The 22810-nt window shown below is 44.5% G+C and overlaps 1 protein-coding gene across 1 annotated transcript in view; it reads left to right on the forward strand.

Moving 5' to 3' along the window:
* LOXHD1 (lipoxygenase homology PLAT domains 1) overlaps positions 1–22810 on the forward strand; it is a 244313-nt gene that overhangs the window by 145110 nt on the left and 76393 nt on the right. Inside the window, exons 26-27 of the mRNA XM_089779460.1 lie at positions 4214–4395; positions 8512–8628. Coding sequence (XP_089635586.1) covers positions 4214–4395; positions 8512–8628 — 299 coding nt within the window. The remainder of the gene's footprint in view (positions 1–4213; positions 4396–8511; positions 8629–22810) is intronic.

The raw sequence follows: 22810 nt of genomic DNA on the forward strand, positions 1-22810 counted from the left end.
CGTACTTAGTCCTTTGCTTAAATATATACATTGTACTATTCACAATATTCTAATTTCCCAATCATTAACCTGGTGATTTCAGATTGCCACTAAAATGGTCTGGCGTGTTTTGTTCAACATCTTCATTAATAGCCCAGATGATGGTTTGTTTTTGTTTTGGACTCTTAGCAAGTTTGTGAATGACAATAAGCTGAGGAGAGAGATGGATCTGCTGGACGGAAGGGATAGGAATCAGGGTGATGTAGACAGATTGGAAGCCTGGGCCACAAGCAATCTGATGAGATTCAACAAAGACAAGTACAGAGTCCTACACTTAGGATGGAAGACTCCAAGCAATGCTACAGGCTGGGGACCAACTAGCAGAGCAGTAGTAGTCCAGAAAAGGACCTGGAGAATGACAACAGACGAGAAGCTGTATATCAGGGGTTTCCAAACTTTTTGGCACAGGGACCAGTAAATCCATTCACAAGCTTTTGGAGGACCGGTAACATTCATTTGCATATTTGCATATTCATTAAGCAAATGATAAATATTCAAATAGGTTGTTTCTGGTCCTCCCAGAGCCCCCAGTATGAGCTTTAGCAAAGCTTTTGATACAGTCGCCCACAATATTCTTGCCAGCAAGTTAAGGGAATTGGTTAAATGGATTGTAAGATGGATAGAAAGCTGCCTAGACCAGGGTTTCCCAAACTTTTTACTTTAATTGAAACCTGTTTTTTTCCAGTACTGTTTTTTGCAGCCCCAAAATATAAATGCATTTTAAAAAAAAGAATTAAAAATGAATAAATTTTCAGTGTTTCACCTGGCTGCATCCTCCACCCAGCCTGGGCCAGGGCTTGGGAGACCCGGCGCCGCATGGACACTCCAGGAGGCGGGAGCAGGAGCAGATTGGGGGGGTATCTGGCTAGGAGGGAGGGTGCAAGGAGGGGTAGGATTGCCACGTGTCCAGTTTTGTACCGGAGAGTCAGGTATTTGAGGGCTCTGTCTGGGAAGCAAATTGAGAAAATACCGGACATATAAAATGTTTGGTATTTTCTAATTAGGTAAGTTTTATTATTATTAGGTGTATCAGCCCATAGCTGCGAACTGCCTGGCTGGTAGATGTGCTCATGCTGCATGAGTGTGTCTACCAGCCAGGCAGTTCACAACTACTCGAGGGAAGGTATTGGGGGAAGGGGGCAAAATGGAATCCCCAGGGCCGGACTCACTCGTGTGCCTGGGTCAGTCCCGTTTCCCACGGGCCAATTTGCTCCCCCGCCCCACTTCTCTCGATCTCCCCCATCCAGCCCTGCTTCTAGCAGCCAGTTCCCCCCATCCCCCATCCTCCACCGATCTTCCCTGGCCAGCCCTGCTTCCCCTTACTACCCCTCTGACCAGCCCCACTCCCCTCCCAGCCGGCCAGTTCTCCCCCGCTTCTCCTCCCGATCTTCCTTAACCAGCCACGTTGCCCTCATCCAGCCCTGCTTCTGGCAGCTGGTTCCCCTGGCCTCCTACTCCCGATCTCCCCCGGCCAGCCCTGCTTCCACTGCCCACCCACCCTGATCTCTGCTGGACAGCCCCGCTGCCCCCAACCCTGCTTCCCGGGGGCCAGTTTCCCCCCCACACATGCACACCTCCTCCCAGTCCGCTCCGCCCCCCTCCCGCCAGCCACACTGAGGCCTGGGAAATGCTGCTGTATATGAATCAACAGTGTATCATTGTTAACAAGAATTCTAAAGGCATATTGGGCTGCACTAATAGGATCACTGCCAGCAGATTGAGGGAAGTGATTATTCCCCTCTATTTGGCATTGGTGAGGCCACATCTGTAGTATTGTGTCCAGTTTTGGGCCCCTCACTACAAAAAGGATATGGACAAATTGGAGACAGTCGAGCAGAAGGCAACAAAAATGATTAGGGGGCTGGAATACATTACTTATGAGGATAGGCTCAGGGAACTGGGCTTATTTAGTCTTCCGAAAAGAATCATAGAATCATAGAATACTAGAACTGGAAGGAACCTTGAGAGTGGGAGTAAGAAGTCCTCCATCTTGAAATTATCTTGAAATAATGGCTTACTGTGTAGACACGCACTCAGTTATTCCAAAATAATGCTGCTGTGTAGATGTACCCTGGGAGGGAAGTGGAGCACTAGAATGGGTCACCTGGGGAGGTGGTGGAATCTCCATCCTTGGAAGTTTTTAAGATCTGTTTTGACAAATCCCTGTCTGGCATGATTTGGTTGGGGTTGGTCCTGTTTTGAAGGGGGGTGGAGGGGAATTGGACTAGATGATCTTAGGAGGTCTCTTGCAACCCCAGTCAGCTATGATCTTCTATAAGTCTATGTCTTTCATCCCTGAGCATGGAGGATGAAAACAGGTCATTGTTGTGCCAGTTAAAACAGTGTCTATCGGGTACCACGAAACGAAAGGGGATTCTGACAGCTGAGTGCTGTACTGCTAGTGACCTTGCTCATGTGCTATGTTGCTGATTCAGTTTGAAGCTGATGTTAATATTCAAATTAAAAGAATAAGCATAACAGACTTGAGCAGTCCAGGTCATTTCTAATTCATAGCACATAGCAGGTGATTTTGGTCTCCAGGATCATTTCTTTATTTTTACATATTGCAGGAAACTATTTCAGTTTATCTGCAGCACAGGCAAATAGATTCCATTGGTTCTGGCAAAAAAAAGAATATTAAGTACCTTCAGGCTGATTGTCTCTCAAATCAGACTCCTTCATCTCTCTTCTCCTGAGAGCTGTGTTTAGAAAGCCTGGATAGTTAATGAATGATTATGTTCTGATATGCATAATCACAGTTACCTCAGCAATAATAGAAGGAGTGCCAGAAATATGCCATCTGCTCTGATCTAGGATGCTGAGGCCTAGAACTCACTGAACTGTGGCATAAAGAATAACAAAGAATATTCAAATGGAATGAGTGTGGGAGAGCACACGGTTATAAGCAGCTCAAAAAGATGTGGAAAAAGGAAGAGAAGGGTTGAAGTGGGATTTCAGGACAGATAAATGAAAGAGAACAGAAGGCCAACCAGAATGACTGAGAAGAGATAGAAGAAATGGAAGCCCATGGTAAATGTATGGGCCAAATTCTGCAAAACTTTAATGAAGACCAGTAGCATCACGAGTGTGAGTCAGCAGAGAGATGATCTCCATTTAGGATTCAAGAACTGCAAAGAGGCCTTGGATCATGTGGAATAAAACAAATAATATTCATGCTGAGCTCTTGTAGGGCACTTTTAATCCCTCAAGATAGCGAACAAAAGAGAGTAGATCTCTCCACGTTGGGAAACTGAGACACAGAAAGGGAACGTTTCTTGTTCCAGGTTATGTAACAAATCAGTGGCAGAGCCAGGAATCTGTCCAGGTCTTGTGGCCCCGAGGCAAGTTCCCTATGTGCTGGACTATGAAAAGGAATAAGAATAAGAAAGAACTCCAAGAAATATGGGATTAAAGGCAACAGTAAATTCTAGAGTCCAATATAAGAACAAGGACAGAACAAAGGTCCCAATTCACTGTCGTCCTGCAGCTTGTATAGTCACAACTCTGATCTGATAGCATTTTATGCCTGCTTTGTACTACTATAGGTGACTTTTTCAGGACATTGGAGAATCTGGCCTGAAAAGAACATTAAATGAAACAGTGAAATGGAGACTAGTTATTTAAAGCGAGAGACAGGTTCACATTTTCCTCCTCACTGATTAATGTTTCCTCCACAATCTAATACTTAAAATACTTCAAATAGTCCAAAATAGAATTTTTCATATTGACTCCAGTTAGTTCAAACTTGCTAGTTTTCTGAGTTACTCAATGTACTGTGGGAGATCCATGTATCTATCAATGGCTTTGCAGTGTAAGTATTCAGAGCACTTTTGTCTCCCAGGATTAAATCCAACGGGTCTGATTCCAACCTCAGTAAATCAGTATGAATTTAGAGTAACTCTGTTGGCTTCATTTATGTAAATGGAGTTCTCCAGATTTATGCTGGAGTAACTGAGATCAGAATCCAGCTTCATGGCTTGCAATTTAATGTAAGAGTCAATTGTACATGATTTCTGTGTGTACAATTCCTAATTATGTTCTGTAAATATTGACATTTCCAATCTCGGTTTGAGCTTGTTAAATTCTAAAATGAATTGTAGACTTTTCCAATAGGAAGCCTTGCTCTTTATTCACAGACCATGGTTTGTTTTTTGTTTTCTTCTACTTAACTTAGTTGTCCCTTATGAGATCACCATTTACACCAGTGACGTCTTTGGAGCTGGCACTGATGCAGATGTTTTCGTTGTTCTCTATGGAAGTAATGGAGTTTGCAGTCAACAGAAGTCCCTGTGTCAGAACAAGAGAGAACAAAGGATGTGCTTTGAGAGGAACTCGGTGGATCAGTTCATTGTGGAGGTAAAATAAAAAATATTTGCTCTTTTGCCGGTGCAATGGCTGAGTGGGGGGTTTAGAGACACAAAGTGGAGAGAAAAACAGTGGGGATATGGAAAAAAATGAAAAAAGACTTTTCATGACAGCAGGGTCAGAGTTTTTGGATGACTAATTCTGGACAAAAGATTCATTTTTTGGTGACCAGAAACTATTTGTGAACTAGCCAGAGGAGGAAGAGATGGTGGTGCTGCTTGACACTTGTAAGCTTTATCCCTGTGATCAACGCACCCATGTGGAGAGCTGTGCTTGAATCTCTCTTCTGGGTTCAAATCCCTCTTCCAGAATAGAACTGAAGCAGACTTTCTGCATTCACCAGAATGTCTCAACATTTTAGATGGAATTCAGCCTGAATAGACTTTTTGTTTTTTTGTTTTCTGGAATGTCCCCTGAACCAAAAAATCAGTTACTTGCCTAATTCTGCTCCTTGGCACTGTCTTCACAGGAGACTTGTGCTGATCCTGTAGAGGGAAGGAAGGATGGTCTAGCGGTTAAGAAATTTAGCCTAGTCCTGGTTTCGGCTTTCAGTTGTACTACAAGCTTCCTCTGTGATCCCAGGCAAATCACCATGTGTCTTTGCACTTCAGACCCCCTTGTATGAAATGAGGATTATAGCCCTATCTCACAGCATGTTACAAGGATAAATGCATTTCAATCATTGTAAGGTGCACAGATACAGTCATAGGAGCAACATAAGATAGATAAGTAGCAACACCTGCCATTGCAGAACATTTAATCAATTATAATTTCTCTTCTCACTCTCTCTCTCTCTCTCTCTCTCTCTCTCTCTGGCGCACACACACATATTCTCACTTACTCGCTCTCTCGGTCCCTCCAATATTGTAAAAGAAAACACTAAGCACTAGATTGTCAAAGGTAATGAGTGAAATTGCATGTACAAATGGGGGGATCTGTAAGCACCATTGTATGGGCACACGTTCAGAAGGCACTTTTGGAAAGTTTGTCCATAATACCTAATGCTTGTGTAGGAATATAGCTGAGATGTGAATACTACCCATTTGTGGTATTATGGGCTTATTGTCATAGCCTCTGTGTTTCCTCCATGGATAGAGGACCTGTTACCGTGCTCAGGAGCTATGATTTCCAAATATGTGTGACTAAGTATTCAAAGAGCCTTAACATGTTTCTGATGAATTTGCAATCATATACCTTAGTGCAGGGGTGGGCAAGAGAGCCTCCACGGGCTGAATCCGGCCCACCAAGCTGGTTGGTCTGGCCTGCGGCCACCCTGCCACTCCCCCAGCCCCAGGCCAGTGAGACCTGGGGATGGGGAAGCACACAAAGTCTCCTCCCTCCGCCAGAGTTGGGTGGCACCAGAGGGAACCACCTGGTAGTTCACTCTAGGCATTGCACACCCCTTGCAGCGTGGGGGCAAAGGGCAAGAGACTTCACGCACTCCCTCTGCCCCCAGGCCTTGATTGACCTAAGGGTAGAGGGAGTGAGCAAAATCTCCTTCTGCCGCCAGGGGTGCACGGTGCTTAGAGGGAACCGTCAGCTGTTCAGAACAACTGAGGATTCTCTCTAGGCACCGGAGAGGCTGCTAGGGGGCACTTCCCCACCCCCAAACCAATCAGGATCTGTGGATGAGGGAGCACGGGAAATGTCCTAGCCCCACCCCTTCCACCCAAGGCTCTGCCCCTTCTGGGGTGGCCTAAGGCCACTTCTGAACTTTGTGAAGTGACCCCCCCTTCTAAAATTATTGCCCACCCCAGCCTTAGTGCATACAAAAGATACATATATATGCATACATTGACCAGTTTTATGGCTAACTTTGCACATGCAATGCTGGATTCATAGCAAAATCTTACTTGAAGCCAATATATACACAAAATTATTAATTGGGAAATATTGAAAGTTAAGGAGGTGTTTTAAAAATCTGACCCTTATTTCTATTCAATATTTTCATTCACGGGGTATGACAGACACTGAGTTCCAGAGACACATAAAACCTTCCTGTGGGGTTTTTTTTTTTTTTTTTTGGTGTTATTTTTTACATAATAAAGATCAAAATTTAGAATGAACATTTTAAAACAAATTAAAATGTTTTCATCTCAAGGTTACAAATCACAATAAATCCTTCTCTTTACAGCTTATATCAAACAAAACTTGTGTGTAACTTACCTGGAGTTGTCCATGATAGAATTTGCCATTAATCAGTCCACGTGTATAAATCTTGAAATGTGCATTATTTTATTGTTGTAATCCTTATGATTTATTTTCCATTTAGAAGAAGCCGGGACATGAAAATGTGTAGATGAAGCACATGAAAATGCAGTTTGTTCTATGAATGTAGAGAAAGATATATTAAGTGGTCCCCCAAAATTATGTTTTCTTCACTAAACAACAAAAAGCTAGCAAAATATATTCTTCTTTCATCTGCTTGCAAGGAGCCATAATTTGAAGCTCAGTAGAGCTTGAAAACAATGTTGGGATTTTAGAAAATATAGAGCTGAGAATTGCTTTTTTGTTTTAGTAGTTTTTATTGCCCGTTCTGTTTGGTATTCGGCAGAAGAGGCAATAGGAGCATTAAAAAACCCCTATCAGCCACAGTTCTGAGTGGTGATTTTCTGGAGGTGCCTAAAGCGGTGCAATAAAAACATCTTTTTTTAATACCCATCTTTACAGTCACATGTCACCTCACTGCTGCTTATAGATTGAATGCCTCACTGAAGGATGGCCATTCAGGCTGAACAGAGAAAGAATAACATCATTTCACCTATATTAATGTTTTTGGATGAATTCAGAGAATTTTAATTTGTATGCTAGTAAGCAACTGATAGCGCTTTCTATAGTCAAATCAGGTTTAGGGAATGCAGACCTCATGCAGGCTTCTCTCACCGCCCTAAACTGCAGCAACCAGTTGATTCTAATTCTCAGTCTCTCCTAAAATTAGACTAACTGTGCTTCAGTACACAACAGTCTTGTCATGCTGGGAACAAGCAGTGGGGGAACTCCCCAGGGCCTGAACTGATACCAGCAATTGACAAACTTTTAACATTTGCAAGATCAAAAAATATTTGGCATATAAATCACTTAGGGTGCATCTACACGGCACCATTATTTTGAGATAACTAGTGTTATTTCAAAATAACAATGTGAGGGTCTACACAGCCGTTCCATTATTTCAAAATAATAATACGTGCATCTACACAGCCATTCCGTTATTTCGAAATAATTTTGAAATAATGGACAGCTTATTCCGAAATCTGTAAACCTCATTCTTTGAGGAATAAGGCCTATTCCAAAATAGTTATTTCGAAATAAGGCGTGGGTAGATGCCCCACTGCTGCTATTTCGAAATAGCCCCTCACCAGGGCCATACTAAATTATTTCTCCCCAGTGCCTCCTGGGGCTCTAAATCGAGATAGCACGTCTACATTAGGGAAATCTGCCTCAGACTAATTTTGAGGCTTCCCTGTAGTATAGATGTGCTATTTCAAAATAAGCTATTTTGGAATAACTATTCCAGAATAGCTGATTTCAAAATAAGTGTGCAGTGTAGACATACCCTTAGGGAAAAAGCTAGTGAAACAGGCCTCCCCCATGTGAAAAGGAGGCGTTCGGTCAGAGCTGATCTACACTCAAGCATGCGTCAAAATAATAAAAGGAGTGAATCCAAACCAATTAAATTATTTTGGTGCAACTATGTTTACAGCCTTATTTTCAGAATGTAAGTGGCTAAAGGGGTACCCAGAAAATTAGTGTCTCTTTAAAATATTGGTCTGTGTGATGTACTGAAAGTGGCAAATGTATTCTGTGGCTAAGCAAGAAAGAGAGAGCAGATTTCTGGGCTCTGAATCTTGTCCTTTAATCTCAAGGCCCTCCATCTCCTCTTGTAATCGTGTACCAATAATATAATGCACAACCCTGTGGATACACTTATTTCAGAATAAATTAGAGTGGAGTCCCTCATTCCTCATGCATATGAATGTTACAGAGAGACTAATATTTGCCCCTTTAGGAACTTAATAAGAAAATAGGTAATGAATCAGGGACTCATGGCTTTTGCTCTGGAATTGAGGCTGCCACCTATTGCTCAGAATCTTTTCTTTGTTTCTGTAGCTGGAGGATGTTGGAGACACTATTGAGAAGATTCGTATTGGGCACAAAGGCGGAGGGCTTAACTCTGGATGGCATTTAGATCGGGTGGAGATACGGAGGCTTTTGCCAAATGGGAAGGTAAGCATCAAATTGTTGGACTTGGTGGAATGCTTCCACTGGCAGCTGTTTCCGCTTCCCAATGCTGCACTTCAGTAATACCAAGAACGATTAAGAGTGAAAAATGACTCCCTGGAGAACTATGCTAGCTAATGAAGTTGCAAGAGCTTGGGGAACCCTGGGGAAAACATTTATTATGGTGGTTAATTCTTCAAATGTTGATTCTACAACTCCGCTAAAAATAAAAGCTTAACCCTTTCCCCTTCCCCATTCTCAATGCACTTGTTGACTAGAATACAGGTATCCGGGCTCACTTTAGACTAGAGCGTAATATGCAAGATCACAGAGATTGTGGGATGATCTGAGATGTGGTTCTGCCACTGGCTGTACCGGAGGTGCCTGTAGTAAATTTGAGCAGCCTTTGGGAGTTCCTAATTTATGCCAGGAAGATGAACCAGCCCTCACAAGCCTGGAATCCTTACCCAGTTTTCAACGAGCCTCACGACCTCTGGGCAGCTGCTTCTCTGATGCACCTCTTGTGAGGCACAGGGCAGATACTTTCCCACGATATATAATACTCCATTTCTGACTGGGGAACCTTTCAGGTTTGTTCCAGATACCATTATATTCCTGAGCCAGAAAGGAAGCTCTTTATAATCAGGCCTAAATCCGCAAAAGGATGTAGAAACATAACTGCACTTTCAGCACCCACGTCCAAATTTCAGACCCTCAGATTTCCCCATTCAGTAGCCACCCAAGTAACCTAGGTGCCTACGTTTCCACAAATATAGTCCCTTGGGTACTAAAACTGCCAGTGGGAATGAGCACAGCTGCCTCGGTCCCTTTAAGGAACAAGTGTGAGAATGACTCATAGTCTGGAACTAATCAAAGTCCCACAATACTAACCTAGGAATGGGTGACCAATTCTTTCCTCTCCGGGTGGCACTTAAGCGGCCAGTTCTTTATCCTAATGCAGATCTCCATGTAGGATAGCAACTCAACCCAAGCCAGCTCATCCTTTACAGCATCATTAAATCTCCAACAAAACTGAGACTTGAGACACCTATTCAAGGCCATATCAGCAGCCAGGTACCAGGAGTGGGCTGCCAGGTGCCAGAAGTGGGAAAGAGGTCATGAACCCTGGTGAGGAACTGTAGGGCTGCTTCAGTATGAGCTTGTTAGGGGGGCGCTGAATGCTAACCAGAAGAAATGAATTAATTCCTCAAATGAAGCAGGTAATTAAGGAATTCATCTGCAAACAACTGGAAGATAAGATAATAGGTAAAGAACAAATCACATCAAACCAGGGATGGCCCGAGCCATTTGTGCGCCCTGGGACATTTGTGCGACGCATGCACGACCCCGTCCCCAGGCGCACGACACCTCCCCACCTTTGGGCACCTGGCGCATGCGTGGCCCTGCCCTCGGGCACGCGGCACATGCGTGGCCCCGCCCCTGGGCACACAGCGCATGTGTGGCCCCGTCCCCGGGTGCATGGAGCATGCGCGGTGCCGCCCCTGCCCAGCCTGACAGCCCCACGCAGCACCCCCTACAATAGGGCGCCCCGGGCGGTAGCCCGGTCAGCCCATACCTTGGGCCGGCTTTGCATCAAACCAATCCGATAGCTTTCTTTGATAGAATAACAAGTATTGTGGATAAGGGAGAAGGGGTGGACATGGTATACCTAGACTTTAGTAAGGCATTTGTTATGGTCTTGCATGACTTTCTTATCAATAAACTAGGCAAATATAATTTAGATGGAGCTACTATTAGGTGAGTGCATAACTGGCTGGATAACCATTCTCAGAGAGTAGTTATTAATAGTTCACAATCCTGCTCGAAGGACATAACAAGTGGTGTGCTGCAGGGAGCGATGGATATAGGGCAGGGCGAGCGGGGAGGCTGCCCCGGGCCCCGCTCTTCAATAGGCCCCGCACATGCACTAATTCCTGTCGGTTGTGGCCATGGTGCAGGCACTGCCACGAGCCCCCGCAGGGGTCTGTTTTGGGACCGATTCTGTTCAATATCTTTGTCAACGATTTAGATATTGGCATAGAGGGTACGCTTATTAAGTTTGCAGATGATACCAAGAAGGTAGGAGTTGCAACTGCTTTGGAGGATAGGGTCATAATTCAAAATGATCTGGACAAGCTGGAGAAGTGGTAAATAGGATGAAGTTAAAAGGACAAATGCAAAGTACTCCACTTAACAAGGAACAATCAGTCTCACACATTCAGAATGGGAAGTGACTGTCTAGGAAGGAGAAGCAGCCATAGTGGACCACATGCTAAATATGAGTCAACAGCAGGGCCAGCTTTAGGAAGTGTGGGGCCCAATTCGAACAGTTTTGACGGGCTCCCCCCCCCCCAGGATTTTTTGTTGAGCAAAAAAATAAAAAAAAGCACCCACACGACAAACCACAACCACACACAAATATCACATCAGAAGTAGATCTGATCAAAATGTATATCAATATAGTTGAACATTTTTCAAAAAAAATGCCATCCTTTATGATGCAAAATTTTACACAAAATTAAATCAGTTGCCTTAAGTGAAGGTCAAATATTTTCAATTGCAATCTTTTCAATAAAGTTTAAAGTTTGATTTTTAAAAAGTTACCAGAGAGCGTTTCAGTTTTCTGTAGCATTGATTTACTTTTTAAATAGCAAAAATGGAGTCTTTGTTAAGAAAGTGTCAATTCTGTGGTCAAATGCCAGTCCTTAGTGATTTCAGCACCACTGATTTCACTAGGTAATATGGTACCTCACCACCATTGCCTCCTTTGCACTGCCCTTCAACACATATTGCCTGCATGTTGAGTCCAAGGTCAGTCTACACAAGATTTTATCAATGATTTTTGCTCAAGTGATCACTGAGACAAGACAGGGACTCTCAATTGATTCTAGTCAGCTCTGCCCTGAAACACTGGGGCTACATCTAGACTACATCCCTTTTTCGGAAAAGGGATGTAAATTAGATGTATCGCAATTGCTAATGAAGCGCCAGTCTAGACGCTGATCTTTCGAAAAATAAAGCCTTTTCCGAAAGATTCCTTATCCCTTGGAAGATCAGCGTCTAGACTGGCGCTTTTCTCCGACAAAGCTCTGTGCCAAAAAAAAGCAGCAGCCGTTTTTATGCTAATGAAGCGCGGGAGATTTAAATCCCCGCTTCATTAGCAATTGCGATATGTCTAATTTACATCCCTTTTCTGAAAAAGGGATGTGGTCTAGATGGAGCCTGGATGTAAAGTGTCAGATATAATTGAGGATTCCCAAATAGACTCTACACCACCACAAATAAAACTGTTTCCATCTTCTGTGATTTTCACTTAGATATGACTCACTATCCTCTGCTTAGTGTTCAAGTTATGGTAGACCCTAAGCCAGGTCATATTAAGTTCAGGTCTTTTACCTTTTAATCATACAATATGGATTACAACATTTCATTCTCTCAGCTCCAAGTCTTAAGTGAATTTCGACCCAAAAGAGCCAAAATTGAGCACCTTGACACAGCAAATGTGTCTACTGATCTCTGTGGCAAAGTAGGTATGTCTATATAAATAAGGTCTGCTCATGAAGCCTTTTCCTACAGTTGATTAACAGATGGCAGTAGATAGCTCATTCAGGCCACTGACTGATAATAGTTAGTCACCCTGTCCAGTCATTATCCATAGTCATGGACTCACCCTACTCTCCATTGTCTCTATGATTCTCTGATGACCTGTGACAAAAAAGGAGAGTGGAAAGGGAAACTGAAGGGAGAGACCTCTCTAAATTCACCAATCAAAGACTAGTATTGCCAAGCCAAAAATCACAAGGAATGCCTACACAAAGTTATGAGAATGGTCCACAGATCATAAGATATTTTAAAAATAAAACATGTTGGATTTTTATTGGCCTTTTGTTTCTTGGGTATTTAGGGTTCATGTTTTAAAGCTTTCCTCCGTTAGCTGTAAGGCCCAGAAGTATAGAGAACTTTTTTTAAATGAAAGCTGAGATTCCTACATAATCAACTCACTCCAGGCCTTTAGAAAAACACCAAATGTTTTGAGACTCATGGTAAAAGAATGGAGGAATTTGTGTGAGCCCATGCTTTCCCCACACTATAAATAAATAAAAAAAATAATATCTTCTCCACTAAACATCCTAATGAGATACTGCAAATGGTGAATTGAATTCAACAGCTCCTGATATGAACAGGTATCAATGTAGTTTTTCATATTTGAGATGGGTTACCAGGAATCATATATGACAATATGAAAACTTTCTACTCTCAAGTCAGCATATTCACAAAGCACCTATAATTTTGATCCATGCCTTTATTGGACAGTGAAAGAGAAAGCAGGGGAATTAGTGTAGATAAATGTTCAAATTAAAATTAAAAAAAAAAAAAAAAAAAGCTTGAACGAATTAGGACTGGGCTCCTACATCTCACGTTCGGAACTGACTAAGACACGTATGACCGGATTTTCAAAGGTGTGTAAAGATCAGATAGATATCTTTGAAGATCTGAATTGGCAACTGTCTCTTTAGGAGCTTAATTACTTTTGAAAATCTGAGCTTAGATTTCCAAGTCCAATTATCAAAAATGGCTTTAGTCACTCATGTGCTTTTGAAAATTTTAACTGGGGACCTAAAGAGACAAAAGGCAGGAGATATGGTATTCCTTTTAAAAACATGTGACATCTATTTTTAGCTAAATTTTATATTATTTTTCTCCCAGGGGCCACTGACCCCTCCGGCCCCCTCACTACGCCACTGCCCCCCCTCCTGCAGATCTATCATCTTATGCATGTGCAAGATCTGTGAGAGCCGTCCCATGAATCTGAAGTTTGTGTCTGTGGCGCCTGCTTCTGGGTGGTGTCTCAATGCTGCCCCATTCACCTCCAAAGAGGGGGCTTCCCAAAGCAGGCCCTCGCTGCTGACCCCCAAGACATCTACAGGCCCAGTCTCCTTTCAATGGGCCCACTTGCCAGGGCTCATTGATCTTGGATCTGGCTTCCATCCCCTCTCCAACCCCCATCAGAACTACTGTGCCCTCCTGGCTTAGGAAAGGAATAAACAGGAGGATTAGAAATTAACCCGCCCAGTCTCATGTCCCCTAGGCAGAGAATGAGCCATCTACATTAGGCCCCAGCTGGAGTATCATGTCTAGTTCTGGGTGCCACATTTCAAGAAAAGTGGAGAAACTGGAGAAAGTCCAGAGAAAATCAACACAAATGAGGAAAGGTCTAGAGAACATGAGATATGAGGCAAGACTGAAGAAATTAACCTTGTTTACCTTGGAAAAGAGAAGACCGAAAAGGGACATGAAAGCAACTTTCAAGTATTTAAAAGAGTATCATAAGGAGGAGGAAGAAAAATTGTTCTGCTTGGCCTCTGAGGTTAGGATGAGAAGCAATGGGCTTAAATTGCAGATATTTAAGACCAAGTTAGACAGACACCTGTCAGGGATGAGCTAGGGCAACTCAACTTTGGAAGCCCCAGGGGCCACACTGATACTTACAGAACATGCTCAGGGTCTCAACTTAAGTGTGGTTGCATATGCAAGCAAATATATACAAATAGCTTCTCTCACACTGACAGGCATGAATACAAAGATTAAGGCAAGACTACACAACACACAGGCCCCATTTAAGTCAGTTCTGCTGATATTAATAAAATGCAATATTTACCCGATTTCTACCCATGTGACAGCACTTTTCATGAGCAATGACAGTCCAAGAATGTAACTACTAAAACACATATCAACAGAAGATCATTACACTGACTACTTTTTTGTTTTGGCTCCCACTGTCCGGCCATATGTTGATCCCCACATAAACCCAAACTGCACCGTGGAGTGCAAACAAACTTGCTGTGGGCAGCATACCAAGTTATTAATAAATATTTTATAAACCTTTCCCTTTTCTCTCTGCTGCCATGTCTCCTCTCCTTGCTCCATCATCTCCCCTGGTGCCTGCTGCCCCCCAACTCCTCACCCTCCTCTGCTGTCCTGACTCCTGCCCTTCTCACTGCCCTCAGCCCTACTGCGACCTGCTGCCCTCCACCAGCCTTTCTCTCCCCCCGTGCCCACTCCTCGAGTACCCCACTCTGATCATGTGAGCTACTTCTCTTCTAACACCTCCCTCTGTACACCTGCCCTGCCTCTCTCCTTTGGTGCTGGTCCCTACCCTGCAGGTGTCTGCCCTTCTGCTTCATGCCCAGAATCCCCTGGCACCTGCACCTTCCCTTAGCCCTGCACCCTCCTCATGCCTCTCCTTTCCCTCACTGCCCCTGCCCTCTTTGCCCTCTTTTTCTCTGTTTCCCATCCCCTCACCACTCTCTGCCCCCATTCCTCTCATGCCTCTGCCCTCATACATGCCTTGCTCCATCCCCACCTCTCATGCCCACCCCTTCTTTCAATCTTTCTCCCAGCACCTTCTCCTCCAGCCCCCAATGCCCTTCCCCTCTCCTCTTCTCTGCCCGCATCACCCTGTCCCCCCTCCAACTGACACCTCCCCTCCTGCCCTTTCCCTCATTGTCTGTATTTGGCCCCCTGGCATTTGTCTCTCCTCCAGCCTGTCTCTTGGTACCTTCCCCTTTCTTCCCCCTCCCCCTCTGCACAAGCCTCTTCCTTTCTCCCCGCCCCGTACAAACCCCTCCCCCTCCGTACAAGCCCCTTCCTCTCCCATCCCGTACAAGCCCCTCCCACAGCTCCTGCTGCCGCTTCCGGTCCCCTGCCTTCTGTGGGGCCGGACTGTGAACCACGTGCGCCGTGGCAGCGTGGCACTTTTTAGTTTTAAAATCATTATGTCATGCCCAGGTGTCTCCCCGCCCACCTGCAAACAGCACGCACGGCGGCAGCAGCCTGCAGTGTGTGCAGCGCAGGTAAGGGGGAGCTGAGCCTTGGGAGCCGACTTCCAGGTGCAGAGCACGGGGCCCCTTTAGGCGCGGGGCCCGATTCAGCTGAATCGGCCAAATCAGCTTAAGGCCAGCCCTGCTCAATAGTGTGACACTGTTGCAAAAAAGCAAACATGATTCTGGGTTGCATTAACAGGAGTGTTGTGAGCAAGACATGAGAAGTCATTCTTCCACTCTACTCTGCACTAATTAGGCCTCAATTGGAGTATTGTGTCCAGTTCCGGGGACCATATTTCAAGAAAGATGTGGACAAATTGGAGAAGGTCCAGCAAAGAGCAATTAAAATGATTAAAGGTCTAGAAAACTAGGAGGGAAGCTGTGAGGGAAGGCTGAAGAAACTGGGCTTGTTTAGTTTGGAAAAGAGATGACTGAGAGGGAACATGATGGTTTTCAGGTATCTAAAAGGGTATCACAGGGAGGAGATGGGAAAATTGTTCTTCTTGGCCGCTGATGACAGGGCAAGAAGCAATGGGCTTAAACTGCAGCAAGGGAGGTTTAGGTTGGACATTAAGAAAAAATTCCTAACTGTCAGGGTGGTTAGGTACTGGGATAAATTGCCCAGGGAAATGGTAGAATATCCATCACTGGAGATATTTAAGAGCAAGTTAGACAGACATCTATCAGGGATGATCTAGACCAGTGGTCATCAACGTGGTGCCCGTGGGCACCATGGCACCCACCAGGGCATTTATGTGTGCCCGCCAAATGATCTGGGCCGGCCCTGTCCCGGGCGTGTGGCACATGCATGGTGCTGGTCCCAGGCGCACAGCACATGCGCGGAGCTGGCCCCGGGTGCATGACGCATGGGTGGCCCCGTCCCCGGATGCCCGGGGTGTGAGCAGCCCCACCCCCGGGTGCCCAGCAGCCCCAAAAGGTTGGGGACCACTGAATTCTAGATGGTGTTTGGTCCTGGGCAGGGGATTGGACTTGATGTTCTCTAGAGGTCCCTTCCAGTTTTAGTATTCTATGATTCTAAGTGGGTCAGCTTTGGGTTGGCCCATTTCAAGATGGATAAGGCCCAATCTACAGTTTCTCTAGACAGTAGACTTGTAACACACACACCTAGGCTATGTCTACACAGCTTCCCTCTTCTGCAAAAGCCTATACAAATGAAGTGCAGATTAGCATATTTCTGTGCTTCATTTGCATAATTAATTAAAAGCCTTTTTTGTGCAAAACCGCCCTCTTGCACAAAAGCCATTCTTCCTCATTTTTTCAGGAATAACAGCTCCTGCGCAAAAGCCTCTAGAGCAAAAATGGCTCTAATTAATTATGCAAATGAAGCATGGCAATTAGCTAATCTGTGCTTCATTTGGGTAGGCTTTTGCTAAAGAGGAACTCTGTGTAGCCATAGCCCTAGTGTGGTTCACTGTCTCATGCGGTGGCACTTAGATCACAGTAACAGATAAGAGCAAGAGATCTCTACAACCTAGGTTGAGCGCTAGCTGCCTTTATAGCTCAAGCTGTAGAAGCTGCTGTACTAAGCTCCAGAGGTTCTAGGTTCAAATCCACCTGGTGGCAGTTACAGACTGATAACCAGCCCCACCTTTCGTCTGGTCATCAGTGGCCTTATCAGAAATATCAAGCAGCCGTGATTGCCAACCCCTCAGAATGTGTGGTTGCCATCAAACTGTTGCAGCCAGGAGATTTTCAGAGTCCGAACTGGGATTTCTGTCATGGGTGGGCCGGAGAGCCCTGGAGGAGTCTGGACCTGCCATCAGAGGAAGGCGCACTCTAACTGCAGCACGCTAATTTGTTTGGAAGGTTTGGTAATAGGGATGTGACTGCCAGGGCCACTCCATCATTATAGTGGAGCCTGTGCAAGCTATCAGGTAATGCTTCCTGATAACCGGGCCTAGTGGTTGGAGTGGAGGATGAAGCCAGATGTGGGTTCAGGATTAAGACTGGGCTGAGGGTAGCACTAGAACTGACATCCAGGAACAAGCCAGCGTCAGAACCAAATCAGAGTCCAGAGACAAGCCAAAGTCAAAGTTTGGGTGGTCAGAGTCTGAGGGGATCAGGAGGTGGAGGTAAGGCTGGAACAGGTTAGGGACAGCACTGGAGCAAGGTCAGCATAGGGCAAGGACAAGACTGGAACGGGACTAGACATGACAGGAACAGGAACTGGATTGGGAGCAGGCTGGGAGACTAAAGACTCTGGTTTGGGGCAAGGCTGCCGGAGAGTTGCTGGCAGGTTAGTGCTGTTAGTGTTAGTGGGTTCCTTTCACCAGCCAGGAGTGAGAGGCAAGCACTTTCCCCTCACTCCCTTAGCGTCTGGGGAATAGGATCAAAAGCAAGCCACATCCCGGAGTGCACGGCTGCTGCTCCCCCCCACCCTGCCAAAATTCCACCCTTGCAAATGAGAAAACAGGGATGTAAGTGTGAAGGCCACTGGGTCAAAAGTAAAGAGCTAGAGAGGGACATTGAGCAGACAACTACAGATAGTGCCTGCTGCTCCTCTCACGTATCCAGGGGCCAGAGGGCATAGCCCAGAGAGCAGAAATAGGCCCCACAGTCACAGAGCACCTCCCCATCCATCTTCCTCCTCCTTCCTTGGTATGTTGGATGGCTATCTTGGCCAACAGCGGGAGGAGGTTGATGAGGAGGGCTCAAGACTCCAATAGGTGTAGATAAAACCAAAGCAAGACCCACCTTCTATATAATGGAAATGAACAACCTGCTGACACTGTAGGCTGATAACAATATCAGGAAGTGTGGGGAGAAGAGCAGCCAGAATCTGAGGAGAAGGTTCCAGAGGAACCAGGCTATTACCTGGCACACTCAATGTAGAAGTGTGCCAGTGTTTGTTGGAGGGGCAGCTGAGCAAGAAGTACTGGCTTGGTTGCAGGTTTGCCTTACAGTTGGGAACCAGTTCCCCCCGCCACTAATTCCAAACTAGTGCCTGCCCATCCAAAGTAAACAACCATGTTTACAACCTTCTGTTGTCTTTCCCTTTATCCATCACCTTCAAACACTCTACTCTCCCCTCCAGCACCTGGACTTTCACACACAGTGCTGTTTGGTTCCCCTCCCCTCTTTGGATTACTCCACTGGCTTCCTCAAACTTTCAAGTTCAGGGCCACATCATCTTCTTCTAGTTACCCTATGCATAACTCCATCACTGCCTATATCCTCATATTTCCACCTGATGCCTGTGCTCCTCCCGCTCTGCCATTCTACACACCCACTAATTTCCTTCTCTTGCTCTCATGCTTGCCTCTGCTTCCATGCCGTCTTGGCATATCAGTTGCAACTGGCATTTTGCTTAGCATGGCATAAACGTGCTTTTGCCATATAACGTATTTCACTCGGGGAACGTGTACAATCAGGGCTTGAAAGAACTCTCTTGGTGGTAGGACCTGCATCTTCAATAGGAGAGTTTGCTGGTATCGCTCCACCAGCAAACCTTTCCTGGTGAAGAGTAGGCCTCTGATATTGATCCGGTGATTGATATAGTGTTTACTGAAACAGAGAAGCACCATCTACTGAATAATCAATACAACTGCTAGAAGCCCACAGATGTTACCTCCTGGATTTCCCCTCCTGCTTCTGTTTAACTTGTGAGACCCGACTGGGCTACAACACAAGTTGGTGATAGCACCAGTTCTGAGTACAAGAAATGGGTGTTTGACTCTATGGGGAGCTTCAAGAGCACCAGAAGGAAGGGAAAATATGCTTCTTGCCCGCTTTTCAGATCCACATGTTTGACTCAGCACTTTGGACACCTCTACCTGCTCAGTGTCTGGTTGCCCCAGGCGTGGAGGTGGATTTTAAACCAAGCAGCCAGGCAACAGTTAAACCAGCATTTAAAAGATGTTAAGTGAGAAGACTGAGCGAAAAAGCCCCACAACCTAAGATAAAGCCGAGAGATCCACAACTGTGCTGAGCTTTGACTCTGGCATGTGACAAAGAAGAAAGCAGAGCGCTGCATGATGCCGCTGTAATCAGCTGCAGGATATTATGACCTGCCACAGGATAGCAATATGCTGCCAAAGCTTCTAAAAGCTCTGCTACCTGATTAGACTGTTAAGATGTATCTGTATGTTGCAGAGGAAAAAAAATGAGGTCAGTAACTTTTAGAGTACATTGCAAGCACTGGGGTAGGAAACTAAGCTGGTTGCATATCAGTCGAGCTCTGCCTGTGCATGTCAATTATAGCTGATAATTACATTTCATTTGCTACAACTCAGACGGATGAGGCACTGAGTTTAGCAGACTGTCATCATGGCTATAGCTCAGAGCCAAAAAAATCAAACGCTGATGAAACAAATCCCATTTGTAACTGCAATGCGATTTTACAGCTGTTACCATAAAATAATACACTTCACAACACTGTAATAATAATACGATCGCTAACAAGTCTGCTCCAATGGAAATTGCAGCAATGACACGGAGACCAGGGGTTAAAGTACAGTTAACACTTCTATGACTACTTTATTTCCATCATGCAAGCTTTTAAGCTAGAGTCCCCAAAATACCACGTAACCTAATATATAATGTTCATGACAATGACCAGGCAAATACAACCCACCATGATAACAACCATCAGCATTTAGGATCAGTTAAAATTTAAAGCAACCGTATGCTCCTTCAGTCATCAAGCTGTAACTGTAATAGGAAATGCCAATTCAGAGGAACAATTACACAATGTCATCTCTGCCTTCCCATTGACACTAGACTATAACCGGGGGAAACCAAGTCAGCTGGTATTTCTAGTTGTAATGAATGGTTTGGAACATAGAACATGCTGGCTTCATTTCCTAGAGTGCAGTCATTTTGTGGTAGGGCTGTACAAATCCAAGGCTAGCTATTTTTTTGGATCAGATGTGGATGCAGATTTTGTATCTCCACTGGGCTCTATAGGATCTGAAAGGCAGGGAAGCAGCTGTCTGCCACTCATAGTCTGTGAGGTTGCTTTTCTCTCTTCGAGATCCCTCTACTCTCCGTGGACAGAGAAAAGGGAAGTGATAAATCAAGAAGCAGTGGTCTGAAGCTCATATCCTATGAGACTGCTTCCCCACCTTTGAAATCTTCTATTTCTTCTCCCCCCATATACAAGGAAAGGGGAGGTGATATAGATCAAGGTGGGCAGCAAAATTCCTGATGCTCTTATCACCGCAGTTTAAGCAGCCAAGTAATTTAGGAAACCTCAAGCAACTTCATTGCTATATTAGGTCAGTTGGGGCATGTCTACACAGCAGGGCTAAAGCGGAAATAAGCTACGCAACTTCAGCTATGTCAATTGCATTGCTTATGTTGAAATAGCTTATTTCAGCTTTTGGCGCTATCTACACAGCAGGAAGTCCGAGGAAGAGCCCTCATCCTTCGACTTCCCTTACTCCTTATGAAATGAGGATTACAGGAATCAGAGTAAGAAGTCCTCTAGCTCAACATTATTTTGACATTATGTTGAAATAACTGCTTGTAGTGTAGACGTGGACTATGTTATTTCGGAATAACATCAGTTAATCTTAAATAACACTGCTGTGTAGACGTATCCTTGAAGAGGGAGGCAGCTGCTTTGACAAAGTAAATCAGTAGCTACAGATAGCTGCCTCTTGAGCTATTAAGAAGATCTTGAGTATGGAGATGATACAGTCTTTAGGAAGTGCTGCAACAATCTTCATAATCTAAATAGGATTTAAAATAGGAGGTGACAAAACCAAAGCTATGCAGGCCTCCTATAAAATGGAATGAACAATTTGCTGACACTGCAGGAGGATGACAATGGCACTCAATGGGTGAATATTTGTATCTGTCTAGGTCCTCACTTGAAAGTAAGAGGTTCATTGATAGAAGTCATAAGTCAGATTAGTTTGTATCACAGAGATTTCATCATCTTCAGAGGCTTCTCTTTGGGCAATAAAAAACAGCTGAGAGGAGAGGAGACTGATTCACTTTCCATGTCAGCAGTTATGGTGTATTCTTCACATCTGTTGTTTTAATTTGTGTCACAAACGACAATATTCTTATATGATCCTAGCAAGTTGCCACCTTCCACCAGTTGGAAACAAAATGATTGCAAGGGTGGGATTATATCCAATGTGCAGACAAACCTACAGAAGGATTGTAGAGCTGAGAGTGAAGGAACTAGAACACAGAGCTGACCATGAATGAGTTTGGAAAATGCAATTTTGAGGGATTTAAGAAGTCTAAATCCTTTCATACTGACTCTTGCCAAAGGAAAAAGACAAGAAAAGATTGTTCAAGATGGAAGTTCCTTCCACATGCCACTTCATCCTACGTCTTAGGCCTAATGTAAATAAGAACTTATGGAAGTAAAGATTTGCAATAACCAAAAGCAGAATATGTATACAGGCAGTCCCCGGGTTACGTACAAGATAGGGACTGTAGGTTTGTTCTTAAGTTGAATTTGTATGTAAGTCGGAACTGGTACATATTGTAGGGGAAACTCTAGCCAAACATTTCTCCAGAGCTCAGTTTTATTCTCCCACACCTCACTTGCCTCAGTCCTTTATTCTCAAGCTGAGGTGTCTGCTGAGAAAAGCCGCTCCGCGTCTCCCTGATCTGCTGGGGGGAAGCAGCTAGTGCGGGATTGCCTCACCCCATTTGTAAGTAGGGATCCGATGTAAGTCGGATCCATGTAACCCGGGGACTGCCTGTACTGTCTTTCATACAAACCATGGTACAAAATGTGTGAGTTAACTTTGGCAAGTACAGGGTTAAATAACAGCTGTGAGAGGAACAGTGAGGGGAAAGAAAAGGAATATACAAGGGAGAAATCACGTTTTTGGCTAAGATTTGTAGTGAGAGGAAGGTCATTCTCAATGACAGGCGCTGCAGAGGAGAAGGCAGTGTCAGGAAACATAAAGAGAATGACAGCACTGTAGCAGAGGATGATAGGAGAAAGCAGGGCTGGCTCTCCATCAAATGACACCCAGACAAGGAGTGTCTCTAGCACCCTCACCCCATTTGTTAAAAGTTTCAGTACCTTATTTTTTATTGCATTTGTAGTCCATTTCACGACTTTGATGCACAATTTGCATGCATGATTTATCCCTGTCATACTGGATGATACATTGCTTGCTAGGATCCATAAGCCTGTATTTATCCATGCCACATATAAGCAAATGAAAATTGTTTTCTTTAAGCTTTGGGAAACTTTTTAATTTTCAGAATAATCAAAATATACTAACCTCAAGAAATAGAACTGTGCACTCACAATGGGTGCACCGGCATTAGTGTTACAGTAGATAACAGCCTTACAATGTTAACCCTCATTGTCTAGTTCAAAAGGTCATTTTTTTCGCCTTTGTATTCATGTACTGAAGCACCGCATC

The sequence above is a fragment of the Pelodiscus sinensis genome, chromosome 6, assembly GCF_052426305.1.
Source record: "Pelodiscus sinensis isolate ZL-2025 chromosome 6, ASM5242630v1, whole genome shotgun sequence".
In the NCBI taxonomy this organism is placed as follows: domain Eukaryota; kingdom Metazoa; phylum Chordata; order Testudines; family Trionychidae; genus Pelodiscus; species Pelodiscus sinensis.